The 12,160-nt window shown below is 48.0% G+C and overlaps 1 protein-coding gene across 2 annotated transcripts; it reads left to right on the plus strand.

Moving 5' to 3' along the window:
• The first annotated feature begins 2,081 nt into the window (after positions 1-2,081).
• Positions 2,082-9,374, plus strand: COPS7B (COP9 signalosome subunit 7B). 2 transcript variants are annotated; one of them, XM_010159670.1, is made up of 6 exons: positions 2,082-2,243; positions 3,469-3,544; positions 5,073-5,161; positions 5,736-5,938; positions 7,460-7,565; positions 8,997-9,374. In XM_010159670.1, the coding sequence occupies exons 1-6, from the start codon at positions 2,082-2,084 to the stop codon at positions 9,153-9,155; spliced, it is 795 nt and encodes a 264-aa protein (XP_010157972.1). In that variant the 3' UTR covers positions 9,156-9,374. The 2 variants fall into 2 exon arrangements, with proteins under 2 accessions (XP_010157972.1, XP_010157980.1); XM_010159678.1 differs by lacking the exons at positions 3,469-3,544; positions 5,073-5,161 and having other exon boundaries at positions 8,997-9,286.
• Positions 9,375-12,160: the final 2,786 nt, after the last annotated feature.

The following is a 12,160-nucleotide window of genomic DNA, read 5'->3' on the forward strand; positions in this document are numbered from 1 at the left end:
GCCTCCCACCCCGCGGTCTGCGTGCGCCTCCTGCCCGGACGCCCGTCGGGGCCTTAGGAAGGGCCGCAGCGGGTGGGCCTGGGGGGAGAAGCCGCGTATGGCTTCTTGTAGCCTCTGGGCGAGCTCCGTTGAAGCGTCTTCCGTTTGTATTTCAGTCATTTCTCACGAGGGTAAGTCGGCTCCGGAGGGAGCAGCCAGGTGGTCGCGGGTGTGCAGACACGCTGCGGTAGCAACACGCGCTCAGTGGGAAAGGAGCAAAGCCTTGGCGTTCCTTCCCTGGCAGGCGTGGGTACAGCCGGCCGGTCCTTTGTAACCTCGTACACACCGCAGCGTGCGCTTGATTACCTGCGAGGGAGGACAGCAGCTTGGGAACCGTGAAACTTGGATTTCACTCCCAGCTCGGTCTCTGCACGTGGTCCGTGCCTGTTTCCTTATCTGCGGGGGAGGAGAGCAGTGCTGATGTACCCTCAGGTGTATCGGGAAGACACACAGCGTGTTCTCATGTTGCAGGGATTTCTTGGGCAAGGCGCTGTTCAGTCAGGCTGCATGAGTGCCTCGGATGGGAAGGGTTCCAAGGAGACTTTACACTGAGAACGGATAAATCTTTGTGCGGAGAGCACAAAAGGGTTGCCTGCCCAAGCTGAGACAATTTGTACCTGCAGGTGTGATGGAACAGAATAAAGGGTATTTTTAGAAGCTGACTAATAACTGGACTTGCCGTCACAAGTCTTAATTGGGTTTGGCATGGCAAAACAGTGCAAACACCTGTGTGACCGTACCGGCCCCGCAAGGGCAGATGTGGGCCCGGTGGTCACACAGAATGAGACGAGTTCTCTGGTGTCTGGTTTTCTTCACTTCCGTGCTGTACCTGAGAATTATCCCATACAAACATAATACAAAGAAACCCTTATCTGCTAAGTTCTTTGTTTGGGGCTGAATAATACTCTGGGGGTATTTTTCTTAGTTGTTTGTAAACAAATAACATGCTTTGTTGAACTTGTTAATAAACAGCGTTTTACATTTCAAAAGCAGCATGTGGTGCTGGGAGACAACATGCACACCAGGAATGGCTGAAAACAAAGACCTCTCTTTACAGGACTTAAATAGAGCCTTTGTAGAAAGCATATTTTTATCACTTAAGCTTTCCAGTTAACCCAAAACACTTTAACTGTGTGATCTAGACTGATAAGCTACTTACAGGCCGCAGTTCTTTTTGGCTTTTAGGCAATTATGGAATTAGGTACCCACACTTTGTCTATAGCTGATGTGGAAGGAAGAAGTGTGGTGGTGCAGGCCCTCAAGGTGGCTAAATTCTTCACAGTTTTGGGAAGGAGGAAATTTTAGCTGGCCTCTAGCAGACATAATAATAAACATAGAATCGTAGAATGGTTTGGGTTGGAAGGGACCTTAAAGATCATCTAGTTCCAACCCCCTGCCATGGGCAGGGACACCTGCCACTAGACCAGGTTGCTCAAAGCCACATCCAGCCTGGCCTTGAAGACAGCCGGGGATGGGGCATCCACAACATCTCTGGGCAACCTGTTCCAGTGCCTCACCACTCTCTCTGTGAAGAATTTCTTCCTGATATCTAATCTAAACCTCCCTGATTTCAATTTATACCCATTACCCCTTGTCCTATCACTACAGGCTCTTGTAAAAAGTCCTCTCCCAGTACCCTTGTAGGCCCCCTTCCAGATACTGGAAAGCTGCAATGAGGTCTCCTCGGAGCCTCCTCTTCTCTTTGCAGTGAGGGTTATTCAGCAGTACCAAGAGAAGAAAAAGTCTGAAAACAGTAAGGAATCTAAATTCCTTTCCTACTAGCAGGCATGGATCTTTTTAGGGAGCTGACCAGACAGTCTGCAGAAATTTTGCTCAGATGTTGTCTGAATTGGTTTTGCTCCCCAGATAAATTGGCATCGGAGCCTGCAGGGTTCCTGGCCTGCCGCAAAAAACCTGGCTCAGCTGACACCCAAATGTTACTGCGCTGAGTGTACCTTCTGGTCCACTGCCAGACAGAATGCAGCAGAGGAGAAAAGATGTATTAATATTGTTTTCTTTTATTGACAGCTTGAAAACCTAGGATGGCAGCAGAACAGAAACCATCCTGCAATCTTCTGGAGCAGTTTATTTTACTCGCCAAAGGTACAAGTGGCTCAGCTCTGACTGCTCTTATAAATCAAGTGCTGGAGGCTCCTGGGGTTTATGTCTTCGGAGAGCTATTGGAGTTAACAAATGTGCAAGAGGTAAGAGACGAGTTTCTATCCTAATGCCCCTTCTGCACTCCCAGTATAAGGGATCCCCACAAGTTTCCACAGACAGACCATGTGTGAAATTTCTGTGGCAGCAAGGGCCTGGTGTGACTTACCTTGGCTCTGAGATGTTTATGTATGAGAGACTGATACTGCTTTTGCATGTATGTATTAGATGTTAAAAAATACCTATATAAAGCTTTGCTACCTTAATGCCATTGCTAACACAGCAAAAACCTGGCAGCAGCACAGCAACAATTTTAAGAAGGCACCCAGCCAGCCAACAACGAAAAAATCCCTTTCTACTCCTTCATTGTCCTGGAAAGCAGAACTTTAACGCTCTCCAAAACTTCGTGAACAGATGTCTAGTGTATCAGGCCTGGGCAGTAACCAAATCCAAGCCATTTCAAACCAAGGTGGGGAGTAAGTTCCAGAGCTGTTACTGAGAATGGCTCGCCAGCACCCCCCTCTACTGCAGGGAGGGAATCTAGGCTGAGTGTCTCTGCAGCTGGGGTAACGTGGCGTACAGCAATTTTGGCTTTCCAGACGGGCTCTAAGATATGCCGAAAACTGCCTCTATGGTTATTCAGCATCAAATCACTAGTATAGGGTTTTTTTTTTTTCCCCTGGATCTGTGTGCAGCAAATGATATTAAAAAAAAAACCCTCTCAGTGAAAGTCACTGCTTGGTGCTGCGGTTATTCCAGGGGAGCGTTTGCCGGTGAGAGGAGTGCTGTTGCTTTCGAACGCGCTCCACTTCAAACGTTCTAGCTTGCTTTGCTCTGACGTCTTTGTGGCTCTGCGGGTGAGCGGTCTTGGCTTTCCCAGTGGCAGCGAGGATGCTTAACCAAGCAACGCCATTGCCTGCTTGCTTCTCCCGTGGTGAGAGCGGCCGGCCCTGTCGGATGTCACCTGGAATCGAGAATCGCCTTTTTCTTTTACCTCCTGAGGGGCTGCACAGAGCAGTTGATGGTCCAAACTGTAGTTCAGTTCCGTTGTATAGAAATGGCTGGATCATCTTGACTCTGAAACTGCTGATATTTGCTGCTGCCCATGAGGCTTTAGAAAAAGTCCAGCTCTTCAAGATCTGGACGTAATTGCTTTTTGGGTTACTGCTTGTCCCACGTAGACTTAAAACATTCTCTGGAAAAGTTGCCTACGAGGGTCGCATTGGCTCTTACTGTGATACATGGAATTTCTTTTGTTTTCTTCCCATCCAGCTTGCTGAAGGGGCTCATGCTGCTTATTTCCAGTTGCTGAACCTGTTTGCATATGGAACGTACCCAGACTATGTAGGTAAGAGACTGCTGCCTGTTTGCAGAGTACAAGATGTGTTGTCCTTCCGAATTGTCAAGGGCAGTTGTTCGCTTTTTGTGGTGGTTGGTGTGCTGTGGCTGCGTGAGCGTCCCAGAACAGAATTTCCTTGGGAGGACAATTGTTCTTAGGGGTCTCTGTGCTCTTTAATTGTGCAGGAAGGGCTGAAGACTATGGTGTTTTACTGGTTTGGGTTGGACTGCAGCACCAGATTGAATTGGTCTGTAGCAGTGTCCATTGACGTTTGCAGGCCGCTTGACTCTGTGGAGTGCAATTTCAGCCATCTGTTTTGAAATTTAGATGGCAGTTATGGAAGCTGCAGAAAACTTAGAATTGTTCTGCATTATTTATAAAAACCTATATGGTTTATGGGATAACCTTTTGTTCTGTGAGGCATTGCAGAAACAAAATGAAGCATTTCTTGGCTAGAATACAAATCGAAATAATGACTTTTATACAGCTTCAGAAGGACTGTGTGTGAATCATCTTAGTATCTGTCAGGATGTGCTTTTATCTGTGGTGCTTACGCTTCCATTCTGCTACAATTTAATACTTCATTTGTGGGTGCCAGCCTAATCCAGACCATTACGGAGTGTGGCAAACAATTCTGTCATAGTGCTGGCTGTCACTGTGGTGGGTGAGCTATTTAGTTCCTGTAAGGACAAGTGGCATCCGTAGGTGCAAGGACTGGAAATTCCAGTAGCTGTGGGGCTATGTGAGCCTCATGAATTCTGAGACTGATTAGAGGATGTGTTTGCTGTGCATGGGTCTTGTGTCCCGGCATGTGACAGCGCACTTCATTCTTCCTTTCCTAGTTAAGAAAGAGAGAGGGGGGAAAGCAGTCAATATGTAGAGTGCTGGATGAGGTGGGATGGATGGGAGAAATTGCCTGCCCCTGAAACACTAATTTCCATTAAAGCAGATATTTTAAAGAGTTTCTTTGCTTTGGAAAGCTGCCAGTTTCCTTTCTGTTCTTAAATATTCATGAGGCACAGGGATATAATACAATGCTAGTGAGGCCATCTAGATTAATAATTTCTCCTCTCTTCCTCAGCCTGGTACTTTACACGTTCAACTCTAAATCCTGCAGCTCTTCAGAGGAATAAAACCAGCTGCATTTGCAACCAGATCAGCAAAGGGGGAAGATTTAATTCTGTCAGCTCGTTAATGAACTAAAAATGACTCGGTGGTAGAAACGAAGTGTTGACCAACCATTTTGGCAGGACATGACTTCTGTAGATGTGAATTACATTCTAATTCCAAAACCAGAATTACTGAAGAAGCAGAGAAGGATGGAACTGCCAACTTGTTTTTTAACTTTTCCTGATTCTCCCTGTGCGTGCTAACTTGTCATCCGCGGCAGTGCTCTCTGCTCACCAGCACCCACAGCAGCTGGAGGGGTTCAGCCTTTCAGGGTTTACTGTGGTGTAACTAGCCTGCAGTTCTGCAGCCTGGGTTATAGAATTCTTGAAGGAAAGTCCTGAATCTTGTCTTTTTTTAACATTAACAGTGAACAAAGATAACCTGCCTGAATTAACAGCGACTCAGAAAAACAAGCTGAAACACTTGACGATCGTAAGCCTGGCTTCCAGAATGAAGGTAAAGTACAAATGTATGATAACAGTTGGTTTTTTCTGGGATTTTTTTTTGGCTTTGTTTTTGAAAATGGCATCAATTCCGTAAGACTGAAGTTGTATTGGACTGCATGAGTACTCACAGAAAATCCTGCAGCTAGGGAAGTACCTGTACCGTAGTGTTCTCCGTGGTGTGTTTGGGACATTAACTTAGTGGACTTGCATTGGGGGGAGTCTGAACTGCCATGGAAATCGGTCAGTAAGGGCTGGGAAACCTTGTATGGCTTCTTTCACTGCTGGAAGTGGAGAATCATTCTTAAAAACACTGAATTTTATTCTAGAGAAAACTAGGCAACACTCTCAGTTTTACAATCCCATTACCATTTTTTCCTCCAGAACATGCTATGCCTGAGCCTCAGGAATTACCAGAGTTGGGTCAGAATATTACGTAGCCTAGTGCAGGTGTGTGTTGTGCCACGCTCCGTCACTGCAGGCTAAAGTGTTGGATGCAGTCAACGTTTGGGCCTTGACCTTCTCAGATTTAGCTGTTCGATTTGGTTCTAGGACTGTTAACTTATTCTTGGACTTGCTGTTTTCAGTGCATTCCCTATTCTGTGTTGCTGAAGGACCTGGATATGAAGAATCTGAGGGAGTTGGAGGATCTGATTATTGAAGCGGTTTATACAGATATTATCCAGGGGAAGTTGGATCAACGAAACCAGGTGCTAGAGGTGGACTTCTGTATCGGCAGAGACATTCAGAAGAAGGACATCAGTAACATTGTCAAAACACTCCAGGAATGGTGAGGCAGTCTCTCCACCTTCCTTGTACATAGCTTGTCCTGTCTTTCCCTTGCTCCTCAAAGTTTCAAGTGGTGGCTCAATTTCACCCATGTTCCATTACTCAGTCTTACGCTGTAAGGAGGCACTCGGAGGGTTAGTCTGTTGGACAATGGAATCACAGAATGGTTTGGGTTGGAAGAGACCTTAAAGCCCATCCAGTTCCAACCCCCTGCCTTGGGCAGGAACACCTTGCACTAGACCAGGTTGCTCCAAGCCTCATCCAGCCTGGCCTTGAACACTTCCAGGGATGGGACATCCACAGCTTCTCTGGGCAACCTGTTCCAGTGCTTCCCCACCCTCTCTGGGAAGAACTTCCTGATACCCAAACTAAATCTCCTCTCTTTCAATTTAAACCCATTACCCCGTGTCATGTCTTACCCCTTCTCCTGTCAAGTTTTCCAGGGTCCCATCTAGGATTCAGTTTGTGTTATATATCAAGTCAAACTACACTAGGGCTTGAGATTCTGCTCTCACTTAGCTTTTACACAGCAGAAGCCTAGTGAGGAGTCAAGGCTGTTTCAGACAGGCATGCCAAACTGGACTCATGGTCTTACGGTGGGAGCTGCTGCCCTGTCTGCTGTTACACTTGATAACAAGACCAGAACTGTCCATTAGTTTTCAGCCTTTTTTACCGTGATGAGCACTGCCTGGGGCAAATTCTGGAGACTCGCAGTTCTTTGGAGAGGATGTCTCTTCAAGTTTGAAGTGTCAGATGCCTTTGTTTGCCCTCTCTTTGTTCCTGAAAATGCAGGCTGCATGCAACTATATTGGGACTGTGGTGCTGTCTTTTTATACTTTTGCCAGGAAGCAGCTTCATCTTTTTGTAGGACTCCCCACCCCAAAAAATTCCTCTGTCGACTGTGGAGCCTGTGGCAGGTTCTGAGCTGACTTGGAATTGCTTCCTAGTTGCTATGGAAATGGGTGCATGAAAAGTAATTAAACTGCTGGGTAAATGTGCTGTCCTGAGGTGGGGGCAGGTGTTCTGCTTCTCCAGCTCCCTCAATCCCGTCGTGGTGGGAGGCCTCTGGCAGCTTCCAGGACCTTACAGCATTATTTGGAAGGTAACAATGAACCCACTGCCAATTCCCTTTTTGTCCTCTCCAGTTAAAAGTTCTGTGTTGGAGGAGTTCTCTTGTCTTTGGAACACTTAACAGGCAGGGGGATTCTCTCAATCTGACTCTTTAATTTTAGAATTTTATTTACTTATGAAAAATGTATTGCATCCCCGTTGAAGCAGAAACTCTGATGGGAAAGGAAGTGGGAAGCACTTTTTGATGGTCAGGTAAGAGTAACGTGGATGAGCTAAAGCGTGTCGTGACACACGCTGAGCAAACAGCCAAGATTTCCTTGCCAGCTTTTTGGAACTCTGATCTTTAAGCAGGAAATACACGTTTCATAATCTCCTAAACTTTTAGGTGAGCATGACTTTTCAGCTGCTCCAGAGACAAGTCTTAAAGACTGCCTGATGTTGTGTCTTGCAGGTGCGATGGTTGTGAATCGGTTCTTTTAGGAATTGAGCAGCAAGTACTTAGAGCCAACCAGTACAAAGACAACCATCACCGAACTCAGCAGCAGGTAGAGATGGAGGTGGGTACAGGGTCTCTTCAGACCGCTCTGTGCTTTTTGATAAATGCTTGTTTGCTGAGGAAAACGCCCGGTAACGCCTGGTTAATGGTCATGGCTTCTCTGCAGCAGGGTAGCAGGTGTGTAAACAAGATGTGGTGGTTTGGGGTAGGAAGAAAACACACCTGCTTACCTGTGCTAGTAATGCCACAAACACCAGACTTGCCCACTCTGAGCAGGTTGCAACTTTTCTTTATAAATTTTTTATAAATTTAGGCTGGATGGCTGCACTAGCTGTGGTTTCCTGAACTGATTTGTTAGGAAAAGTGTGCTTTTAACACAAATGCAATTCCATTTCTTTTGTGCAAGGCAGGAAGGAAGAAGCAGCTCACTTTCTTTCAAACCCGAAAGCCTAATTAACAAAACCCTCTCAAGTCTCATTGCCTTTGCAAAAAGTTCCATCAGTGGCTTTCTTGGGGTCAGGTGGAGCACCCGAAGAGGGCACCCACACGCTGTCCTCAGCGCTCCTGCCTCTGTCCCCCGCGCAGCTGGGCGGTAGGTGGCAGCATGGGCCCACCAGTTTAGCCCCCGCTGATGTGTGTTTACTTGTGAGAACAAATCTTGGCTAATACAGCTGTAAAGGTGAAAATGGTCCTCCCGAGACACTTGCTCGGGGTTTATTTCTTGCAGAGTGCTGCATCCCTGCAGGTTTACACTTGCCTTTTGAAGCAGCACGTGCTTGGCGGCTTGACTGGCATCCAGTAGCGTGTTTGGTTTGCCAGGTGCCTTTGGCCTGGAGTTGGCACACCTGACTCCCCAACTTGTTTTGGCCCGGGTTGGGTTTTTTTTTTAAGGCTTTCTCATTGTATTTCTGGTGAGCCCTACAGGGCTCCAGGGGACAGAGCGTGGTGCCTGGTGCTGTATCTCCTTTTCAGCCAGAGTAGCAGAAGCACTACTGCTGCCTCCCTGACTCTGTTCCTGCTTCTAGCAAACCTCTGTGGCTCAGCCAGCCGGCTAGGCCAGATGGCATTTTCCCTTTTCGAGCGCTGTCCGAAGTGTAATTTTATTTCTTTCACAGTCTCCTTTGTCCTTCTTATTTCTGGCCAACATAATGGTAGGATGGCTGCCTTCTGCACCAAGGCAGTAGCAGGTCCTTCCAGCCAGCCAGAAAGGTAGTACGATACTGTGCCATTGTCTCTTAGGAGGGGGGAAAAAAACCCAGTAATCTCTAGTTACTCTGTATTAGACTCAGACTGGAAATATTAACAACTCTGGCTGTAAGTAAGAATGAAACGTTACCTTAATAAACTCAAGTGCAGAGCATGTTTCTGGTGGGAGAGCTTATTTTATAATGTCCACTCTATACTCCAGGGGTTTTCCAGGATGTTTATGGCAGACTTTCTACTGCAAGGGGAGGAAGAAGCGGGTGCTGATTCACTGTCTCTTCTTGGCCAGGTCACAAACATAAAGAAAACATTAAAAGCTACAGCCTCATCGTCGGCACAGGAGATGGAACAGCAGCTGGTAGAGCGAGAGTGCCCTCCACACACAGAACAAAGGCAGCCCACAAAGAAGATGTCCAAAGTCAAAGGGCTGGTCTCCAGCCGTCACTAGAACATACCATCTAAATGTCATTCAGCTAGGAATGACAACAGGAGGAGCAAAAAAGGGCCTGCGTCTCCTTTTTCAGTGGGTTCTGGGCCAGTCCCTTCCAGGCTGGCAAATAAAAGCCCTGTTTGGATACAGTTCCCAGTTAGCAGCACCTGGCTAAGTTACACTGTGCAGCCCCTATTAATTTCCAGGGTGTCCCTGTTCTGGTCCTGTAAAGAGGGACTTGTAAAGACAGTGACTAACCTAAAGGGGCAGGGGAAATAAAAATATCTGTGGGCAGTTTTTCCTCTCTCCCAGCCAGTCTCAGTGCTGCTTAGCCTTGAGGAAGCTGCTGTACTAAATCAGATCTTGGGAGAACTTCTGTAGCAAGTGTCTGAATCCCAGGGTTGAAGTGTGGCTACCAAAGCCAGGCTGGGAGCGAAGAAGCTATCAGCACAGATTATTTCTTTCATTCCCAGAGGAAGCGCAGGAAGGTTTCTAGGCCCGGAACTGCTTTACATGGAAGTCTTCAGCCTTTCCGCTACCCCTGTCTTTTTTTAAACTGGGGTGAAATCACACTACCTCGCTCTGTGAAGATGAGATCCAGTGCTGGGCTGTTTACTTAACTCTCTGTTTACTGCCCTTACGAAGCCCTCTAATCTCTCACAGATTTGAAGCACTGTTCTGCATCTCTGAGGCATCGATACAGTAAGGAGGAAGCAGGCTGCTTTCTCAAGCCTTCCCTCTTGCAGGTAGTTAGGGGCATACTAGAAACTCTGTTCCTTCTGAATGTGATGTGACCTCCCAGAGCTGCTTGTGAGTTGTTTTCCCCCCTTGATACCTTCGAAGGGTAACGCATTCGCTCTTCCTTGGATGCTAGCGACAGCCGTCTGCAGGGGAGAAGAGCCCCTTCAGCATCGGGGCAGGCTGGTGGCCCAGGACCCATTGGCAGGAGTTGCAGCAGCATCCCCTTGCTGAAGCAATGGACTTGACTAGTCTTTCTGAATTTTGAACATTTTCAGGTTGTATTTTCCTCCCTTTTTTTTGTACATTGTTGTGATTCTAAAGCATTTCAGCCTTTGTTTTGTGGGTTTTTTTATTTGTTACAGACTAACTTCAGGTGATGTTTGGCAAGGTGTGGGTTTGGGGTTTTTTTTTTAAGAGGGAGGATGGAGTTGGCATTGAAACAGCAATTCATAGAAAAAGCACATTTTAAAAAGAAATTTAGAATGCTGTTGTAATGTCAGAACCTGGGGTCTTGGCTTTGGGGCTGCTTTAGGCTTCTAGTCACAGCAGCATTTGTTCACTTGAGGGTTTACTTGATCCTTGATTGTCCGCTATCAGGGGGTCTGCCTAACCTCCCTGATGCATCTGGGAGGCAGGGAAGTGCTTTTCCCATTTTGTCAGTAGTTCAAATTTGTGCAAAAGGATCTGTGTTGCAGCCCAGTGTCCTGAGCCTGAACACCTTTGATGCCTGATTCTGGCAGGTTTGTAGCTGTATTAGGCCCGTCGATTCTTTCCTCTGGGTCTAGCAGAGTACTGCTTTGTAGCTTGGCCCCTGCATTTCCCTGCGCTCCGTGAAGGGCTTTCCGTGAGCGGGCCGAGCAGCTGTTCAAACACAGGTCTGTGACGGTGCTCCAGTCCTGCTGCCAGCTGTCACCTGCACACGCTTGTGCAACGCACGTGCCTTCCTCTTACTGCTACCGGAATTCTTTGCCATCTGCGTGTTTTCAGTCCCCGGCCACAGGACTTGTACACCTGTGAAAGTTAATTCTTCCGCAGTGCAGGCACACCAGCTCTCGAGAGGTGCATCTAAATAGCTCCCATCCAGTTGCCTCTGGGTCGAGTCCTTTGGTTTCCGATTCTTTGCCAGCTCTCTCCCCCCTAGAAACGCTAGCCAAAAAATTCCCAGTGAAGGATGGAAAGTGGGTAAGCCCAGAGCACGAAGCCTTCCCCTGTATCTCGGGGGGACTGTCACAAGCAGTGGCAGTGCTGGTTTCGGGATGAGCTTCTCCCGGTGTTTAGCTGACAGCTTCTTGGCAGGTGTAGGTGGGCTTTGTGTACCCTAGTGTCATCCCTCTGCGCGATGGAGATGGGGTGAGTCTGTTCCTGGCTTCCCCCGTGGGCAGCTGCAGTGTACGGGTCATCGCTAGGTTTGACCAGTGAGGAGAGAGGTTCTGTGGTCCTCACTAGCCGTTGTCTTCCCGGTTTTCGATAGCAGCCCTGCAAAGAGGCAGGAGGAATACAAATGCCTTTGGAAACGGTTCTAGCTCCTCGGCAAGCCACGGTCTGCTGGGGAAATAGATGTGAATTTGGCATCCTTGGTGTTTATTCCCTGCCAGTTACAGGAGTCGCAGGAGCTTGCTGAAGCTTCTTTGGTGTGCTGGAAGTTTTCGAGTTTGTTCTTACGTTTTTGCCTTTCCCAAGGCCTGGCTGGGGGTGAAGATCTTTGGGTACGCGTTGCTTTGACCAGCAGAGATGCCAGGGAGGAAATAGCGCTTTGAACAAAGAGCTGTCCCATGCGAGAGAGGACCGGGGAGGGCATGGGGAGTTGGAGGGAACTGAGCTGTTGGCGTGCTTGGCTTTCCTGGTGCGCCAGCGATGCGCTTGGTGCCGCAAAAGGAGGGGGCGTCTTTGCAACGAGCCCGGTCTGAGATGAGTCATTAACAAATGACATGCACAGAGTACCTGGGGGAGGCAAACAGCTCTGCAGCAGCTGGTTAATGAATCTGGCTTGAAGGAAAGAGTTAGAAGCTATTCCAGGAATGAAGCAGAAGGCAGAGTTGTTAAGGGAGGGATGCAGGAGGTGCTGTGCTGTTCGAGAAGGACAGCAGAGACTGCACTGGCTTCCTGTGACTGCGGGGAGGGCAGCAACTCGGAGCAGAGCTGTGAATTAGGGGCTGGTGGGGGCTGAATTGGGTGGGGAGTGCCCGGAGAGCTTAACTGTGCTACAGGGAGGAGAGGGAGATGGAAGCAGAGGTGGATTTGGTGCAAACTCCCATGTACTCCATGTGCCTGCCGGAGGCAGC

The sequence above is a fragment of the Eurypyga helias genome, unplaced genomic scaffold (assembly GCF_000690775.1).
Source record: "Eurypyga helias isolate BGI_N326 unplaced genomic scaffold, ASM69077v1 scaffold48790, whole genome shotgun sequence".
Taxonomy (NCBI): Eukaryota; Metazoa; Chordata; class Aves; order Eurypygiformes; family Eurypygidae; genus Eurypyga; species Eurypyga helias.